At 45.9% G+C, this 17,501-nt stretch overlaps 1 protein-coding gene across 6 annotated transcripts in view; it reads right to left on the reverse strand.

The window, feature by feature from the left end:
• Positions 1–101: 101 nt before the first annotated feature.
• Positions 102–17,501, reverse strand: part of LOC124642791 (trithorax group protein osa) — a 34,100-nt gene continuing 16,700 nt past the window's right edge. For 5 of the 6 annotated variants that reach the window (XM_047181441.1, XM_047181446.1, XM_047181444.1 and 2 more), the window contains 15 exons: positions 16,752–16,905; positions 15,895–16,026; positions 14,776–15,006; positions 14,249–14,442; positions 12,109–12,120; positions 11,258–11,540; positions 10,763–10,949; positions 9,945–10,510; positions 9,320–9,535; positions 8,401–8,512; positions 8,005–8,083; positions 5,641–5,768; positions 5,308–5,557; positions 4,776–4,956; positions 102–4,708 (listed from right to left, as the gene is read on the reverse strand). In XM_047181441.1, coding sequence (XP_047037397.1) covers positions 4,589–4,708; positions 4,776–4,956; positions 5,308–5,557; positions 5,641–5,768; positions 8,005–8,083; positions 8,401–8,512; positions 9,320–9,535; positions 9,945–10,510; positions 10,763–10,949; positions 11,258–11,540; positions 12,109–12,120; positions 14,249–14,442; positions 14,776–15,006; positions 15,895–16,026; positions 16,752–16,905 — 2,845 coding nt within the window. In that variant the 3' untranslated portion in view covers positions 102–4,588. The remainder of the gene's footprint in view (positions 4,709–4,775; positions 4,957–5,307; positions 5,558–5,640; positions 5,769–8,004; positions 8,084–8,400; positions 8,513–9,319; positions 9,536–9,944; positions 10,511–10,762; positions 10,950–11,257; positions 11,541–12,108; positions 12,121–14,248; positions 14,443–14,775; positions 15,007–15,894; positions 16,027–16,751; positions 16,906–17,501) is intronic. The other variant, XM_047181445.1, reaches the window with a different exon arrangement.

Genomic DNA, 17,501 nt, shown 5'->3' on the forward strand with positions numbered 1-17,501 from the left:
GATGACAGCGTGCTGGCAACGCTGGTCACACTAGAAGACCTCTGCGAGTATGGCTGCTTTGGGAGGACAAAGTTAAGCTGGGTATGAATAAAACAACACTGTAATATTACAAATGACTATAATTTTTGTCACAATTTTTCCATACAATGTTAATAATAACTTTTTACCTTACATCTATTTATAATACATTACTTATTTATTATTAATGTTGTATTTCAATATTTAAAATTCTTCCAGTTTAATTTCTAATTACATTTCACGGAGTCAGTTTCAGATGAGAGACATTAATAATTTAATTGAACCCAAAAATTCCGAAGGATCGTACAAAGTCAAACGAAATTTTGAAAATTCGACCTCGAATAGTTTATTATGATACACTATGATGTAATTCGATTAGATCTTATTATACTAAAAATATTTCTTGCTTAGTTACTACGAGAAGTAGTTTTATCGTTAAAAACTGTACAAACATATCAACTTTAGTGTTACCGCTAGCGTAAATATTATAAACGGACACACGAGCCAATCACGATCGAATGTGAGATGCGACATCGCTCAACAGTCACAGTGCAGACACTCGTCCACTAACACAACAAGGTTCAGGTAAATTGTACTTGCCGCGGCGGCGGGCGGCCCGCGCCGGCTCGCCGCCGCCACCTAATGCGACGCGACTGAGTAACGCAGGCTCTGGACTACCTTGGCTGGCTTCGCACTCGGAATACGACACCTCTATGATATGCGATAAAATTTACTTCTATGTACTTATAACTTTCAACGGATTAGTTCAATGGAGCCACCAGGCAGCCAAGGTTCAAAATAACTATATTTCAACGATGAATAACAAGCAAGTATAATATAATAAGTAATAAATTGAGCTAGGATAAGAACTCCGCCTCCGGGTGTCGCCGGCGTGGCGCCGCGCATCCCGCGCCTCTGCGGCGCTGCTTAAGTACATCGTAAGTAAATACATAGCGCCTGCAATAGTCGCAAGCGCCATACTCATATCCCCTTATTTAAAACCTTTAAGTATAATAAATTCAGCTTACAATAAATTAAAATTCATTAAAATGTAAGGGATGCGTGGCGCGACGCCGTCCGACGCCTACAATAAATGCTAAGTGTACGAAACTAGTGACAGTGACGTGACAACGTATTCCGACGGACGAACGTAACAGAGAGGCGAAGTACGGAGTAAGTGATGCGTTCACTCGCCGAGATATTATTGCTTTCATTCGAGACTACAGTTACGATATTGCTTTGTTACTCCTGCATGTACGTATGTTTTGGCACGACAATACTGAGAGAAGCAACGCGGATGATCGTCAGCGGCAGACGGAGTGGGGGCCATAAGCGATACTAATTCACAACCAAGCAGCGCCGGGGCGCGATATCATACAAGTCTAAGAGACGTGCGACCGGCGGCCGTGCCGGCGCCAGCGCGCCCAGCGAGGCAATGCTACTACGGTGATGAGCGAACCCAAACTGAACAAATCATTCTATAACAATTGTACTAAGTTTTAATATTACAGATAAATTTAAAAATGTCATAATATTGCCTCGAGTTAGAGTGAATTTTACAAAAATATACATATTGTACAAATAGTTGAGCGACTCAATGCATACACTGGTGTACCCTCCGCCGAGCGGCGTGCCGGCGCCGCGCGTGGTGTACCACACTAACACTAACTCGTTGATAGAGACTTACATTAAGCTATAGTTAAGTCCAGCACGACCGACCTCACCACTCGCCTCTATTCTATCATACAAATCTAAATCTTTATGCACCTGATAGGAAAGTCGAAAGTCACTCGTGTTAGCCGAACGGTTAAGTGCAAGCGGCCCTTTACGACACTATTATACAAGACGTAACTACAATGTAATAATAAAATATAATAATAACAATAGAGATAATAATTACGAGACAGAACACTAATCTCCCGACATTGCACTCCGTTGCAGGAAGGAATATTGGCCGATAAGTCTTATTCGAGAGACGAACTTAGAAGTACAAATACCGTCCGCAGCAGACGGCCGACTGCCGGAGACGCTCGGCCGTCTGCTCGGAACACAGATCACAAGTAGCGCGAGCGCGGCGCGACTGTGGCGCCACCTCGCGCCACTCGCGCCGCGCACACACGCTACGCCGGCGGCAGCGTGTGTGTAGGCCTTTATTTCGTTCACAGCGGACGCACCACGACTACCAAAAATAATTTGTAATAAATTATCATAATAAAATGTAAAAATGATGAATTAAAAATGCGACGCTGACTGATTTGAAAATATTTAAGTACTATAATATCCTTAAACAGATCACAGCTCTCAAAAATATTGTGGTTTTGAAAAGAACACAAGTTGTCGGACACCGGCGCACGGCTTGCGAGCGGCAAGCTGTGTGCCGGCCTGCGAGCGGCGGGCAGTCGTGGCGCTGCCGACATATCACAATAACATTCCAATCGACAAGCAATCGTGAACATAATGACAGATATGACAAAATATCACCACATAGTATCAAGAGTACTTAGAAAAGGACGCGAACAAAAACGTTCCATACAGATACACCACCTCTCATGTACAAAATAAAAGCAAAAATATAGAAATAGTATTATTGTAATATTATTTTAAATAAAAAATATAATATCAAAAAAGCGTAATAAAGCACTCATTATGTACAAGGCGTTGTTATTGTGAACAATTGTCGCTCTCTCCCGCGTGTCCGCGCCGCCCGCCGCGTCGCTACCGGCCACTGTCACGATGATCATTGGGAAAATTCAGTTTGTAATAAATCCATTGAGAGTTGCAATCTTATAGTTGGGATTTGCCGCAAGGTCATGTGACCTCTATAACAAATGACTATGATAGTATTTGTTTGTCTGTAAATGCAAGTGACAGTGGCGCCGCGGTGCGGGCGCGGCGGGCACGCGCGGGGCGACACAAACTAAACAAACATCAGTAACACTAACACAATGGCGCCAGGCGAGCACGCATTGTTAATAAGTCACAATAAATATAAAATAATATATCTTAAGCAATCTTAAATACCCTGTTGATTTCATTTTTTTTTAAATTATCATGTTTCCCCTTTTGAATTACGAAAAAATAATAAAAAAGACGCATTGCATAGACTGCGGTACGAGCTCGTACATACTAACCTAAGCCAGACCAGAACGTTATTGGAGATCATGCAGCGTCGGCGCGAGACCCGCCGCCTGCCACCACGAACCTACTCTCCGGTGACTATCCATCCACTAACTATCATATAAATTCTTCCGAGTAAACCTATCATTAACGTATATGTCTTTATTACGTATGTTATTTCGTTTTAGCTTATATTTAAGACTTTAAGACTTTTATCATTTTGTGCAAAGAAAAGACTTTACTAATTAAAGATTTTGTACAAGATTGTTATAACTCCCGGCAGTCCTGACCGCGACACACTCGCGCACAGCACGCGGCAGGACCTAGGTGTCGACCACTACAATAGGACCCCTATGTTGTAAGATCTATACTCTTTCCACGACCCCATACCTTATACACCAAAAGTCAAAATAAAACTTCAACAACACAGTATAAGACGGCGCGGGTTGCGACGCCCGCGCAAGTAAGGAAACTATGAACCCATGAGCACCCTATGTAAACATTATGCATCGTGTTAACGTTAACTAAACTAGAGAGGAGTCCGCCCGCGTACACTGCCACGTGCCCCGAGCCACGAGCCCCGTGCCCGGAGCCACGAGCCCCGAGCCACGAGCCACGTGCCACGTGCAGGAGGCAGGGCGCGGACGCCCCCTTTGGCCTTACGATAAAATGGCGCATGTGTAATAAAATATAGGTTACAATATTATGTAAAATTATGCTATTCACTAGCGATCCGAAACTAATGTAACTGTTCGGGTAACGTTGTGTAAAATGCAGGGCGCGGTGACGTCACGCGCGCATGCGCGGTGCACTGGTAAAGGTCAACGACCGCTTAATATAAAATGGCCGCCTCCTGCGACTGTAAAAATATAGTTATCAAATGCTAAACTTGAAATATAAATAGAGTCGCCGGTACGACGTGTAAGTAAATTAAAATCTAAATAAAAGTATACATTATATATCTCATAGGCCGTTGTTGTGACTTAGATAACAATATATTGGAGCGACTCGTCCGGGAGCGGGAGACTGCGGCGAGGGAACGACTTCATCAATTTGACTAGCCGACACGAATTAGTAAGTGACTAGAACGCGAAACACATCATTGGCAAGACTTCGTATTACGAGCGCACTCGGCCGCTAATTCCGAACACTAGTTATTTTTCAGTATGGCAATAAAAATGGCCATCGTTATTAGTTAGACATCACTGAAGATCACAGACATTCCGAATACATTAAGTACGTGCGTCGCGCCCCCGCAGCCGGCCCGGCCCCGCCGGACGTGTGATGGACCGAAACGAAACGATACATACAATATTTACAAATAAATCCTACAAATTAAGCTCCTCAGTTGAAAAAGATTAAATTACATCACTAACGATTGCTTTACAAAACATTTCCCTCTCGCCGCTGCTTCAGTCCAATTAGCTACTTACTCTAGAGGAGCGCACGGGCACTAACAGAAGCCGCCGAAGCCGACGGACGGCACGGACGGCACGGCGGGCACGGCCGCCACGCTCGCGTGCTCGCCGTTCTTGTGCAGGTCGATCAGCGGCGGCGCCGACAGGTAGTGCGCCTGCAACACGTGCTCGCTGTTAGCGCTGCTCTCGAGCTGTCACTGTGCTCCAGTGAACGTCGCGTACCTGCTGGTGGTGCGCGGGCGGCGGGCCGGCGTACCCGTTGTAGTAGGGCGCGTTGTAGGGCGCGTAGCCCGCGGGGACCCCCGCCGGGTAGCCGTACTGCCACTCCGACAGGTAGCCCGGCGTCGGCCGCATCACCGCCGTGCCCCAGCCCGAGCCGTAGCCCACGAACGGCGCCCCGTACCTGTGCACATACCCACCGTCATAACTAAGTACAAACAACAAACCACCTAGTATTCAACCCTGCGGTACACCTATTTTAATTACTATACCAGATATAATTTCAACCATTAATTTAGTTTCTACATTTTTTGTTGGCATTCATTTTAAAACATAATAATAAAAGCATAACTGTGTTCCAATAACTCTTATATGTATTATACTTCGTACATAGTATTACGGTATACTTGATCGAATGCTTTAGAAATGCCATAAAAATTCTAATAAAATAACTATGACTGTACCGTAACATTTTAAGTTTGCGTATACCAAACAAATGTTGTGCAACGCAAACACGCGTGACAAATGTACGCACCCGTTGTTCCCGTAAGCGGTGCCGCCGTAGGCGCCGTAGGGCGGGTAGAGCGCGGGCGCGTAGTCGGGCAGCGCGGCCACGGCGGCCGGCGCCTGCTCGGGCGGCGCGGGCGGCGCGGGCCCGGCGCCGGCGCCCGGCCCTTCCGCGATGCTGGGGATCTGGTCCACCAGCGACTCCAGCCCCGACAGCGACTTGGACGCCACGTCCTGCGCCTTCGGCTTCACCGCGCCCGCGTACTCGCCGGGAGAACCTGCCCGACACACGATATTGTATGAAACTGTTGGACTAGGAAGGGAACGATATTGAGTTAGACGTTGAGTGTAGGTATGTTACCGGGCTGGTGCAGGTGCTGCGTGTGGTCGTCGTGCGGCGTGTGCGGCGTGTGCGGCGTGTGCGCGTCGGGCGGCCGGAACGCCGCGCCCAGCGGGGAGAACGCCTCGCCGCCGCCCGCCGGCGGGGACCTAGCCAACACGACAAGATTGTAACACTCGACATTAAATAAATCAAATTTATTTACGGAAAACTTTTTACATATAATTTTCTATAAAGTAAGTACATAATATATTCTTATATAAGATTCAAATTACAACTTATAATTAATACGAGTATGTTGCAACCTGCCTGATGTAGGTTAATACAAACCTGTGTTTCAGGCAATCACTTCATTAAAGTTACAAGGGGTAGTTATTTATGGTATGTGCAATAAATTTACTACTTAATCAATTAAAAACTACTTAAACATTATAAGTGAGTTTATTGAAAAAAAAAAAACTATGCAAAAAATCTGTGGTGTTGTCACGAAACAAAAAAACTGTTTAAACTCTTCTATATATAGAAAACTAGCTTCTGCCCGCGACTTCGTACGCGGATCCTGTCCCTTATGCCAGCGACTACGGGGTCAACAAAATCAAAGATCTCTGATATTGAATTTTAAGGGCCCATTGACTTGAAAACACCGGAATACGCATAACCATTAGAAACGTTCCATATATTTAATTTTTGTACTTTAACGGCAAAAGCACAGCAGACTAAACAAAATGCTGAGAACTGAACCGCAATAGACGTGACCATAGGGATAAAAGTAGTAATTCTAATTAGTCGGCATTTAAGTTGTGTGTGGCAAAAATATTACACGTATTATTACGTAAAAAACCATTAAATAGATGACAAAGTCGTGGTGACTTAGTGGAAGTCGTGGTGGTTTAGTGGGTAGAGAACCAATCTCTCAAGTATGAGCGTGGGTCTTTGATTCCAGGTCTGGCAAGTACCTGCCAATGCAACTTTTTTAAGTTCGTATGTAATTTCTACGTATTTTTTGGATACCAATGACCGTTATTTGGAGGGGATGTTAAACTGTAGGTTCCGGCTGTCATTGAACATTCTTGGCAGTCGTTATGGGTAGTCAGAAGCCAGTAAGTCTTACCAAGGGGTGTTGGGTTGAGCGGGTAACCGGGTTGTGGAGGTCAGATAAGCAGTCGCTCCTTGTAAAACACTGGTACTCAGTTGCATCGTGACTGGAAGTCGACCCTAACATAATTGGGACAAAGGCTCTTGAGATAATAACGACAATAATAATGAGATATAGGCACCGCAGGACATCTAAGGCTGATGACGGGGAGTAGCGACCCCGCGGGGCTATATATACTGAGTTCTCCAGGGAGAGTATACTGTCCCCCATCTCCGGCCGGTCAGAGTGAACCATGACGGGGGTAGGTCTCACGCCTCTGGCTTGGCTTGGCCGTCCAGAGTGGAGTGGAGTGCTAGAGCAGGATTAGTAGCCCTGCTCGGAGGGTAAGTACAGGGAGCGCGTAATCTGCGTTTAAAGTCCGCCGAGGGATCCTCACCCTTCAGCCGCTCATGTCCCTGTTGCCCTCTTGTTGCTATTCAGTGACTGGTTCCCGGGGGCCCAGTAAGTGAGGTGGCGAGTCTCCACCTGCCGTTTTTACATGTACCAAATACATTGTCATCCACTAACATCCCATCACAATAGCCCAAGTAGTTTTCCTCCATAGTTAGCAATAGTTTAGCACCCAAACAAACAGATTACCTACAGTTCAGTTCGAAGGTAATTAACTGGCGGAGAATCTTAACACCGCGATTCAGAAATGAGACGAAAATGCACAGCGTTCATCATCCCTTATTTTATCACCCGTGGGGGTTGAATGGGGGTTGAATTAATCAAAATCGTATTTAAGCGAACGTCATCATAAAATTCTGATTCGTCATCAGGACTTCTTCATAAAATCTAAGAAGACGTATACAAAATTTCATCCCCTATTTTATCCCCTTAGGGATGGAATTTATCAAAATCCTTTCTTAAGGGTTGCCTACGCCATAGTAGCTTTATGCATGCAAAGTCTCAGTCCGATCGGTTTAAAACTGACAAAGTTTCATACAAACTTTCATCCCCTATTTTATCCCCTTGGGGGTAGAATTGATCAAAATCCTTTCTTAGCGGATGCCTACGTCATAACATCTACCTGCATGCCAAATTTCAGCCCGATCCGTCCAGTGGTTTCAGCTGTGCGTTGATAGATCACTATGTCAGTCAGTCAGTCAGTCAGTCACCTTTGAGTTTTATATATTTAGATAGTGACAATCAATGTAAATTGAAGTGTTATATAAATAGACACTTGTTAGCATCCGATATACTCCCGTTTTGACCAGCCCCCGTTTTGTCGTGGAAGCGTGACTGACCTGTTGAAGTTGTTGGGGTACATGGATGACTGGTGCTGATGCATCTGGTCTAGCCGCGGACTGTCGCCCACGCCGCCGCCTGTAATATCACACACTATACATCAGTTCGTGGTCTCATTTCATCATATAATATTTAATTATTACTGAGTTTTAAAGTTTTATTTTATGTTCCATTTTATTTATTTTAGGAATGTACCTAGTCTGATTTATGTAATTGACTCTAAAATCGTGTAAATCAAATAAATAACAATATCTACTGTGGACATTACAATTAGTTTATTTCTTTTTTTCTATTGTTTTGATGTAAAACAATGCAAAGGAATTTTAATGCGCAAATTGATGGCAAAGTTAATTTCTGGCTCGTTGAAATAGAATGGTGATTGTGTGTATAGTTACCCTGGTCCTGTCGGTAGTAGTGGTCGTGCAGCCGCGCCTCGCCGTCGTACAGCGCGCCGCCGAACGACGCGCCGCCCACGCCCGCCGGGGACATCTCGCTGCCGGCCGACGTCTGTAGGGGGGCAAGGTAACGTGAGCGGACGTGCCGGAAGATAGGTAGGTCAGGCGCCCGAGACGCCAATAAAGTAACATAAGCGGACATGCCATAAAACAGGGTTCGTAAGTCAAATACGTACGATAGGCGTGACCAAAACAATCAGTTATGAGGGATCAGGCGATTGGATTCCTTGAGACATCTGTCAACGGTTTTTGGTTTTACAGAAAACGGATGAGTTTCAAAGAAGGGGATATATAAGGGCGGAGACAGTAGGTTCCTGGCCTCCAAACACCCATATTTCGATGCGTTACTGATATACGACGTTTTTCCCTTATGACTTATGTACATATTTATCATTTTGTTCACCGTGTGGCGAAGAACGCACTCGAAACACTCGGTAGAGGAGGTCGTATGGTTAAGTAACTGATGTCATATTGAAAACAACATCCAGTACTGTACGAACATGGGCGTAAATAAGAAATACTTGAAAACAACATCCAGTACTGTACGAACATGGGCGTAAATAAGAAATACTTGAAAACAACATCCAGTACTGTACGAACATGGGCGTAAATAAGAAATACTTGAAAAATTATACAATTTTTAACAACATAAAAGTGTACAAAATAGAATTCCTTATCTCGCCTTTACATAAGGATGGTTCGATGACAAGTACAACCCGTGCCAATAAAGAATGGGATTAGAAATCGCGACAGCTGTATTTACCTCTCGCTCATGTGCTATAGTGTATGAGCGAGAGGTAAATACAGCTGTCGCGATTTCTAATCCCATTCTTTATCGGCACGGGTAGTAGTGACTGACCTTGTTGTAGTCGGAGAGGCTGGAGTTGGAGTTGGAGCCGGGGTGCATGTCGGTGCTGCCCATGGGCGAGTCGCGGCCCGGCGTGTCGCGCGGCGGCTCGAAGTCCAGCGCCACGGGCGAGGCCGCCGCCGGCGACGAGATGGCGGCGCCGATCTCGTGCGACAGCTCGCCGCCGTACCCGCTGCCGCTGCCGCTGCCGCTCGTGCCGCTACCGCCCTGACAAACATATTGTCTTCTTATTTACACATTCTTTATCGGTATATGAATATCTCGTGTCTAATTCTTAATGAATTTTCAAGTGGTCTTCACTAAAGTTTATTTATGGAGAAAGTAATAGGGATCATCCGAGCCTTTTCCCAATCATGTTGGGGTCGGCTTCCAGTCTAACCGGATTCAGCTGAGTACCAGTGCTTTACAAGAAGCGACTGCCTATCTGACCTCCTCAACCCAGTAACCCGGGCAACCCGATACCCCTTGGTTAGACTGGTGTCAGACTTTCTGGCTTCTGACTACCCGTAATCCGAACCCGAACGTCAAACCGTACGTCGGTCGTAACGAAAGTAATAGGGATGATTTGCAAAAAATATTCATAGATCGTAGAACATAATATCGTGTGTGATGGTACCTGCGGCGCGAAGTGGTGCGTGTCGGTGTAGGTGGGGGTGCGCGAGGGCGCGGGCGAGGAGTGCTGGCTGTAGGGCGTGTGCGCGGGCGACGGCGTGTAGCTGTGCAGCGCGGCGGGCGACGCGGCCGGGAAGGGCGTGGTGCCGCTGCCCGGCGCCGGCGAGCGCGAGTAGGGCCGCGGCGCCTGCACGGGCGCGGGCGAGTGCGAGTAGTGCTGCGCCGGCGACATGGCGTAGCGCGCGGGCGGCGGCGCGGGCGAGTGCTGCGGCGCGTAGGGCGCGGGCGAGTGCGCGTACAGCGGCGAGCGGCCGCACAGCCGCGGCGCGGGCGAGCCGTAGCCCGAGCCGGCGCGCGGCGGCGACACGGCGGGGAAGGCGGCGGGGCTGGCGGGGAAGGCGTGCAGCAGCTCGGCGGGCTGCGGCGTGCCGGCGGGCCGCGCGGGCGAGGGCGAGTAGCCCTGCGAGCGCGGCGACGCGTACACGCCGCGGGGCGACCCGTACGCGCCCGGCGACCCGTACGCGCGCGTCATGCCCAGCGGCGCCGACACCTCCAGCGGCGACTCCATGCCTGCGCCACAGAACAAGCTCGGCTTTACCCAAAAACTTCACAAGCTTAACAATATCCTCGGATACTCATTGTAGCAAGAAACATAAGAAGAGAAACATAAGTTCATAACTTTCATAAACATATATTTTTGTTTACCCATTTTCCGAAACCTAGCGTTTGGGTTTTCGGAGAATTACATCTTTAGATAAGTTATAAAATATAAACTTTACAACACATAAAAGTTACGGTAATATGACGCTGCGTGTGACAGACCTGAGTTGGGCGGCTGCTGCTGGAAGTAGTTGCCGGCGTCGTTGGTGAGCTGCTGGTGCGGCGCGTGCTGCTGGTGGTACATGGGCGCGGGGAAGTCCGCCAGGTAGCCGTCGTGCGCCGCGCCGCCGTGCCCCGCCACCGGCTGCAGCGCCGACAGCCCGCTGCTCTGCTGCACCATCGCGTTCGTCTAAGCAAACACACAATGTCATTACCTTTGTAAATTCTCTCTTCATTATATATATGTGTACAAAAATTTAAAATAAATAAATGTAATCATATTCAGATTGTTCTTCTAAATCCGTTGTAACAAAATTGAAACACTTAAAATATTTTTTTTAATTCCGGTATTTAAAACTCTCGTTTCTATTCTTAAATAACGAACCTAAAAAAAGTTGTTTCTACCTAGCCTGTTCAATTTTTATTGACAATTGTAATTTTCAGAAATTTCGTACGTTTGAAAATGACAAATGAAAGCATTGGGTGTTCCCCGCTCACCTGCTGCTGCTGTTGGTGCTGCTGATGCTGCTGGTGCTGCAGCAGGAACTGCTGCTCCTCGGGGCGGATCTTCTTGGGGCGGCCCCGCTTCTTCTTGGGCGGCTGGTCGGTGGGGTCGAGCGAGGGCGGCGGGCGCGGGGCGCGGGGCTGGCGCGGGGCGGCGGGCGCCACCTCGCCGTTCTCGAGCTTCACCTTCTTGGGGCGGCCGCGCTTCTTCTTGAGCGGCACCTCCGTGCCGTCCTCCAGGATGATGGTGTCGCCCGGCTCCGGCTCCATCGTCAGTCTGCAACGTGCCTCGCTCACTCGTCTGCGCCCTACGCTACCAGTCTACCGTACCTCGCATGCCACCGGCGCGTTATATTATCGGCCAATGACACGGGGCTGACATACGAGTGTGTAAATATATTTGTCACCAAACGTAACCAACCCAGAAACGTAGGTAGAACTTATAAGTGGTTGAATTAAGCCGACACGCGCGGGCAGGCAGGAGTCCCAGCATGCATGTATGTGCGGGTGGGGAGCTACTAGCAAGCGCGGCTCCGCGCGGACGCAGCGGACAGTGAGGTCGTGCGGCCGCGCGTGCCGCCCGCGCTGTGCCGCGGACTACGCTCGCGGTGTCCGCAGCGCGGCGCGAGGATATCATCGCCTACGTAACAACAGCGTGCAGGTTTAACTCAACCCTCGGCTACACGAGCATCGCTCCCTACGACTACTCCGCAGAGCTGCATCAACACAGAGAACGTCTCAACTAATACGCTCATCAAACCGACTATTTGTATAAGCTATAATGTAATCGTTATGTATTGTGAAACTACTCGAGGGTTTTATTAACTGGCAGCGAGTTATATTACCTGTTGGCTTGGCTGAAACAATCGATAAATTTGAAATAAATGGGCTAAGTTCGATCAGTACAAAAACTAAAAATCTTTAACAATCGGGAAGTGCCCAGCGTGTCGTGACGGCTTCGATACCAATTGGATTTCTAAGGTTTAAATGTCACACGTTATATTTATTTTGTTTAGTTTTTTCTTACTGTGTGTGATTTATTTTAACATACAATTCTGATTATCATCGTTAGTTACGGCGAAGTTAACACAGATTAGATAAAAAGAAACATTACAATAAGTGAACATTTACTTCATTAAGCATTACACAATATTGTTGTTAACATAAAGTTCCAAATTGACAACTAAGTTTCAAGCCAGTTTGGTGACAAATGTATCTCACTCTAGAGAAGGTAACGGTGACGTGGCATAGTGCTTACGATATACAAAGGACAGTGACTACGGAGGACCAACACTTATGTGGCTACAGTAAGGAAACTATGTAACTGAGCTATAAGAGACAGATTTGTGTTGGTAGAGTGGTCGCAGCACTCGCGACTACAGACGCTGGTCGCCTGTTTGCCAACTATCCTGTACCGCCACTATGTTAGGGGCGGCTTTCAATCTAATCAGATGCAACAACGGCTCACAAAACAGCATATTTCTTTAAACAAGTCCTGAGACGCGTCAGTAGTGTACTTAAGATGTGCTAATAATGACAAATTATAACTAGTGCAGTGATAGTAACATCAGTAGATAGTAGTATCAATGATTTATAGAGGCAATTTAATCTGGCAAAAATATAGATTTCTAGCTTACGACATCGACTGACTGAAGATAGCGATAGATAACTTTAGATGAACGTTCAGCATTTATAAATGCTGTTTGTTGCACAGCGACATTGTTGAAGTTTTCTTACAAGAATCATATTCCTACTCGAACAATTTGTATGTATGGCACAAGTAGCCCGCGAATTGCTCTGAGGGTGTCCTTATACAATTATTCCTTATTGTTTCAACTTTTTCCTCCAACTTAAACTTCAACAGTCAGGTAATTTTGTATGTGTTTATTTATTGAATACTTTATAGGAGTCGTGGTGGCCTAGTGGGCAAAGAACCGACATCTCGAGTATGAGGGCGCGGGTTCGATTCCAAGTCAGGCAAGTACCAATGCAACTTTTCTAAGTTTGTATGTACTTTCTAAGTATATCTTAGACACCAATGACTGTGTTTCGAAAAGCACGTTAAACTGTAGGTCCCGGCTGTCATTGAACATCCTTGGCAGTCGTTACGGGTAGTCAGAAGCCAGTAAGTCTGACACCAGTCTAACCAAGGGGTATTGGGTTGCCCGGGTAACTGGGTTGAGGAGGTCAGATAGGCAGTCGCTTCTTGTAAAGCACTGGTACTCAGCTGAATCCGGTTAGACTGGAAGCCGACCCCAACATAGTTTGGGAAAAGGCTCGGAGGATGATGATGATTTATTGAATACTTTCTGCACATTTTGTACAATGGCCATTATGTAGTTTGCACAAAATTGGTCGAGCGGTTCTTCATTTATCTCATTTTTTGTTACAAGATGATGGACTTTATACGTAGCGATGCACGTACCGCGTGTCAACAACCATTTGCTCAGATGCACAAAATTGAAAGACAGCGCTTTTTGGCAAACTAGTCTCTCTCTACGTGTGTAGATAACATTTCAATGAAAATACATAATGTGGAAAAAAACATTGTATATTAAATACTTTTAAATTTGAATGACATGTAAGTGAATTGTATTTTTATGAGAATAAAGTAATCGTTGCATAATACAATACATAGTTATATCCTTTGTTGCTAAATAGCCAGATTCTTTTCAATGCGATTATGTTGAGTAAATTAGAAGCCTAAACAATTATATTGTGTCTAACTTATTACAAAAGTAATATACTTTATTTTGCTCTTTTCCATTAGTGGAATATATACATAGCTATAAATAAGAAGTCTTGTGAAGATGTTTTATTTCGAAACGTGAAGGAGGGTTGCGCTGTCTCTGCCTTGATATTTTGTGAAATTCTTGAATGTGCTGGTAAGTTACGTTATTAAACTATAAAAGTATGTTAGAATTACGGAAGAATGAGGCCTGGCGTGGACGGGTAATGTTAGTGTGTGTGTGTGTGATGACTGACCGTCGGATCTCCATCTCCTCCTGCGGGCGGCGCGAGGTGTTGTCGGGGAAGACCAGCTCGTGCTCGTCGACGTGCGGCACCAGGCCGTTGAGGTAGTCGCGGAACTTCTTGAGCGCCGCGTAGAACGGCACCTTGTCCGCCGCCCGCGGCAGCTGCGCGCACCGCGCCGACGACGACGGCATCACCCACATGTACTGCAATACACATACTTACTGAACCTCACTGTTCTCATATAAGGAGATCAGATCGCTTTTGGATCGCTTTTGAAGAAAAAAGTCAAAGTTGCGTTTTAATTACGGAACAGTCCACTTGTTTTGTTTGTTCTATTGCAATGGTAAGTGGTCACTATAGAAGTGTACCATTACAATGGAAGCTAAGCCAAAAATAATACATTTATTTATTAGCATAGCAACACCAACAGCTTCTTTGTACAAATTAACAAAAACAGGAGGATGTAAGGAGTGTAGTTGACAAAATGGTGATGGTAACGAGGCATCCATTATATTCCATTTAGTATAATAACTCACAGTGTTAGTCCCGGCAATGGTGTCAGGCTGTTTGCCGAAGCAGAAGTCCTTCTTCCCGGAGAAGACCTCGTAGATGAGCTTGCCGTTGAAGACGGCCACCTTGGGGCGGAAGGTCTGCAGCTTCTCCAGCAGGATGGCCGAGCCCTCCTTGATCTCGCGCCGCGTCAGGTCCGCGCTGCCCTTCGTGGGCCGCGCCACCATGTTCGTGAAGCCGATGCCGAAGTTTAGCAGCTGGAAAGAATATACATTGTGCTAATTGTCAACTCTATCTCGTATCTACTTGCCATTTAAAATAACGTGGGATTTTTTATTTCCCTAAACTAAGTTAAAACTTCAATATGAAGCTAGCATGGGATGATATGGACATGCTCTCATTAATTAGTGTAGTATAGCCAGGTAAGTATTGTGAGAAGAAAGTGTTTGTGTCTGCGTGAGGCAGCGGCGGCTGGCGGGTGCTACACAAGGTTGTCGCTAACACTCGCTCATCAGTATGCACGCGGCGACGTCTCCACTATTAATAGTGGTAGTGAGCGCGCACCGTAGCCTCATGTTTGTAAACGTGTGACGTGCCAATATGACTCATTATCTTACAACAATATTTACGAGTCTTCTATCTATTACTATCGTTAAACAGGCGGCGTCGTTTCATTAACTTTAACTGCAAGGCTCGGTTCGGTAAAGCCGCCATTTTATCTGCGCCGGACACTAACCTACAAGCTACAAGAAACTGCGTTATAAATTGACTAACAGCCGTCACACTGAAAGTGCATTTACCTTGGTTCGATTCTATTTGAGATTGAAAAAAAGTCAACAATCATTGAATGTGTATTGAACGACAAATGATTTTAATAGTCAGACTGACAAAATAAAATTCCTTGCTCAGTTCAATTCATGCAGCAAATTAGAATGCATTTTGTAGAGTTGCCATGCTGTGCAGCGATGCCCACGCGTGCCGTTGAGTTATTATTTCGTTTTTTCCCCCCAGGATTTCCCAAAAGAAACTAAAAATATCCGGCAATCTCGCAGTATCTTCGTGGTCTGTATTATTAATACATTTAGCAATCGATGTGTAGCTACTGGCATCATAGAAAATGTTAGGTAAAATAATTCGAGAGATACCTTGTAGTCTTCATCGGCGCTCATCTGCTCGCGCGTGAGGCCGGACAGGTACAGGCACTTCCAGAAGTGGTTGCCCGGGCCCGCGTAGTGGTGCCCCTTGTACGCCGCGAACAGCCCCGGGTTGATGCCGATCTGCAGAACAATGCTTTTGTAGATACATGTACATACAACTACTTACTACCTAACATCTACAGTAACACACATTGCAAAACCTTTCTAGCTCTCTAACTAATAGAAAGTTATCGGGATCCTGGAAAAGTTATAAGCAATGTCATCGTTTGTCTACCTGTCCGTTATAAAATATAAGAAATTAAGAGCAGAGCAGCATTTTTATTGCTGTTATGCCATTAAAAGTGTTGTCTAGGCAGACAATTCGTTACGACAGGTCCCACTTAATATAGAAAAGTACAAAAACCATTTCAGTAAAGCTAGACGAATATAAAAACAGTGGTCGTTTAGTACACAAAAACTCGTGCAAATAAGAACTTTTCTTTTTATCGGAATTAGTACACTAGTGCATGATGTACTGAGTATTTTCTTTACAGTGCATAGATTAGAACATTAAGCGTAGATGTAATATTTAGGCTTGTTCATGTCGATTCGTGCAGACGTGATATTCGGCGTATCCGCCACGCAATGCAAATGCGGCATCAGGAAAAAACCCGTATGTTAGGAATTAGCATAGAGTGTGCCAGGTGAGGGGTCAGCATACTGTATAATTTATAATTAGTTTAGCTAACAGGTTCGCGATGTGCAGCGACCGGTTTCCGAATATGTGACGTGCACGTGTCTAGAGGAGCTACACTACTGGGGAGACTACAGTCTACAGAGAATAATGAAACGGCGATCATACTCACAATGATGATGTCGAGGTTCTCTGCGAGGTGGTCGGGCAGCGTGCGGCGCGACACCTCCTCCTCGCTCATGCCGTTGAAGCGGTCGTGCTTCTTGCGCTCCTTGACGGGCCGCGCCACCACGCCCTCCAGCCCGCCCTCCGGCTTCATCTCCATGCTGGGAACAACCACCAGTCACCAGCGCTCCTCACACACAATGTCCACATGTCCACCATCATCCTACACTAGCTGTCACAACCCATACATTTACTATTCACTAATCAATTAAGCCAATAAATAGCATTCCGAACTATCATCAAGATGCCTGGAAGGAGCCGTTGAATGTATTAATATTATTATCTAGAAGATATTAAACTCTTTAATAATACTTATTTAATTGATGTTACAGCATAATCAATGAGCCCGATTGCAATGTTTGATCGGATCTTGTGCCGTATTCCAGAGAAAGCATGGGTTAAACAACAGATTCTGAGCAATAACTCTTAAAGTAAGTAAACTTGTGTGAAAAGTTGTTGTAAGTGTTGCAACTCACCACATGTAGTTGACTCCACTAAGAGGGCTTGCAATGTTACGCAATATTATTACAACGTTGAGTTCTCACTTGTGCTCAAGTGGTCGCCGGCAAACAATAAGCTTCACTCCGGGTGTCATCCGTGTACAAACATTATGCTAACTGTCACCGAGGAACCTGCTCATATTCAGAGGGATCCAACATATCGGATTCATTATGTGGATTATTCATTGCTGCACACG

The sequence above is a fragment of the Helicoverpa zea genome, chromosome 25 (assembly GCF_022581195.2).
Source record: "Helicoverpa zea isolate HzStark_Cry1AcR chromosome 25, ilHelZeax1.1, whole genome shotgun sequence".
NCBI classification, from domain to species: domain Eukaryota; kingdom Metazoa; phylum Arthropoda; class Insecta; order Lepidoptera; family Noctuidae; genus Helicoverpa; species Helicoverpa zea.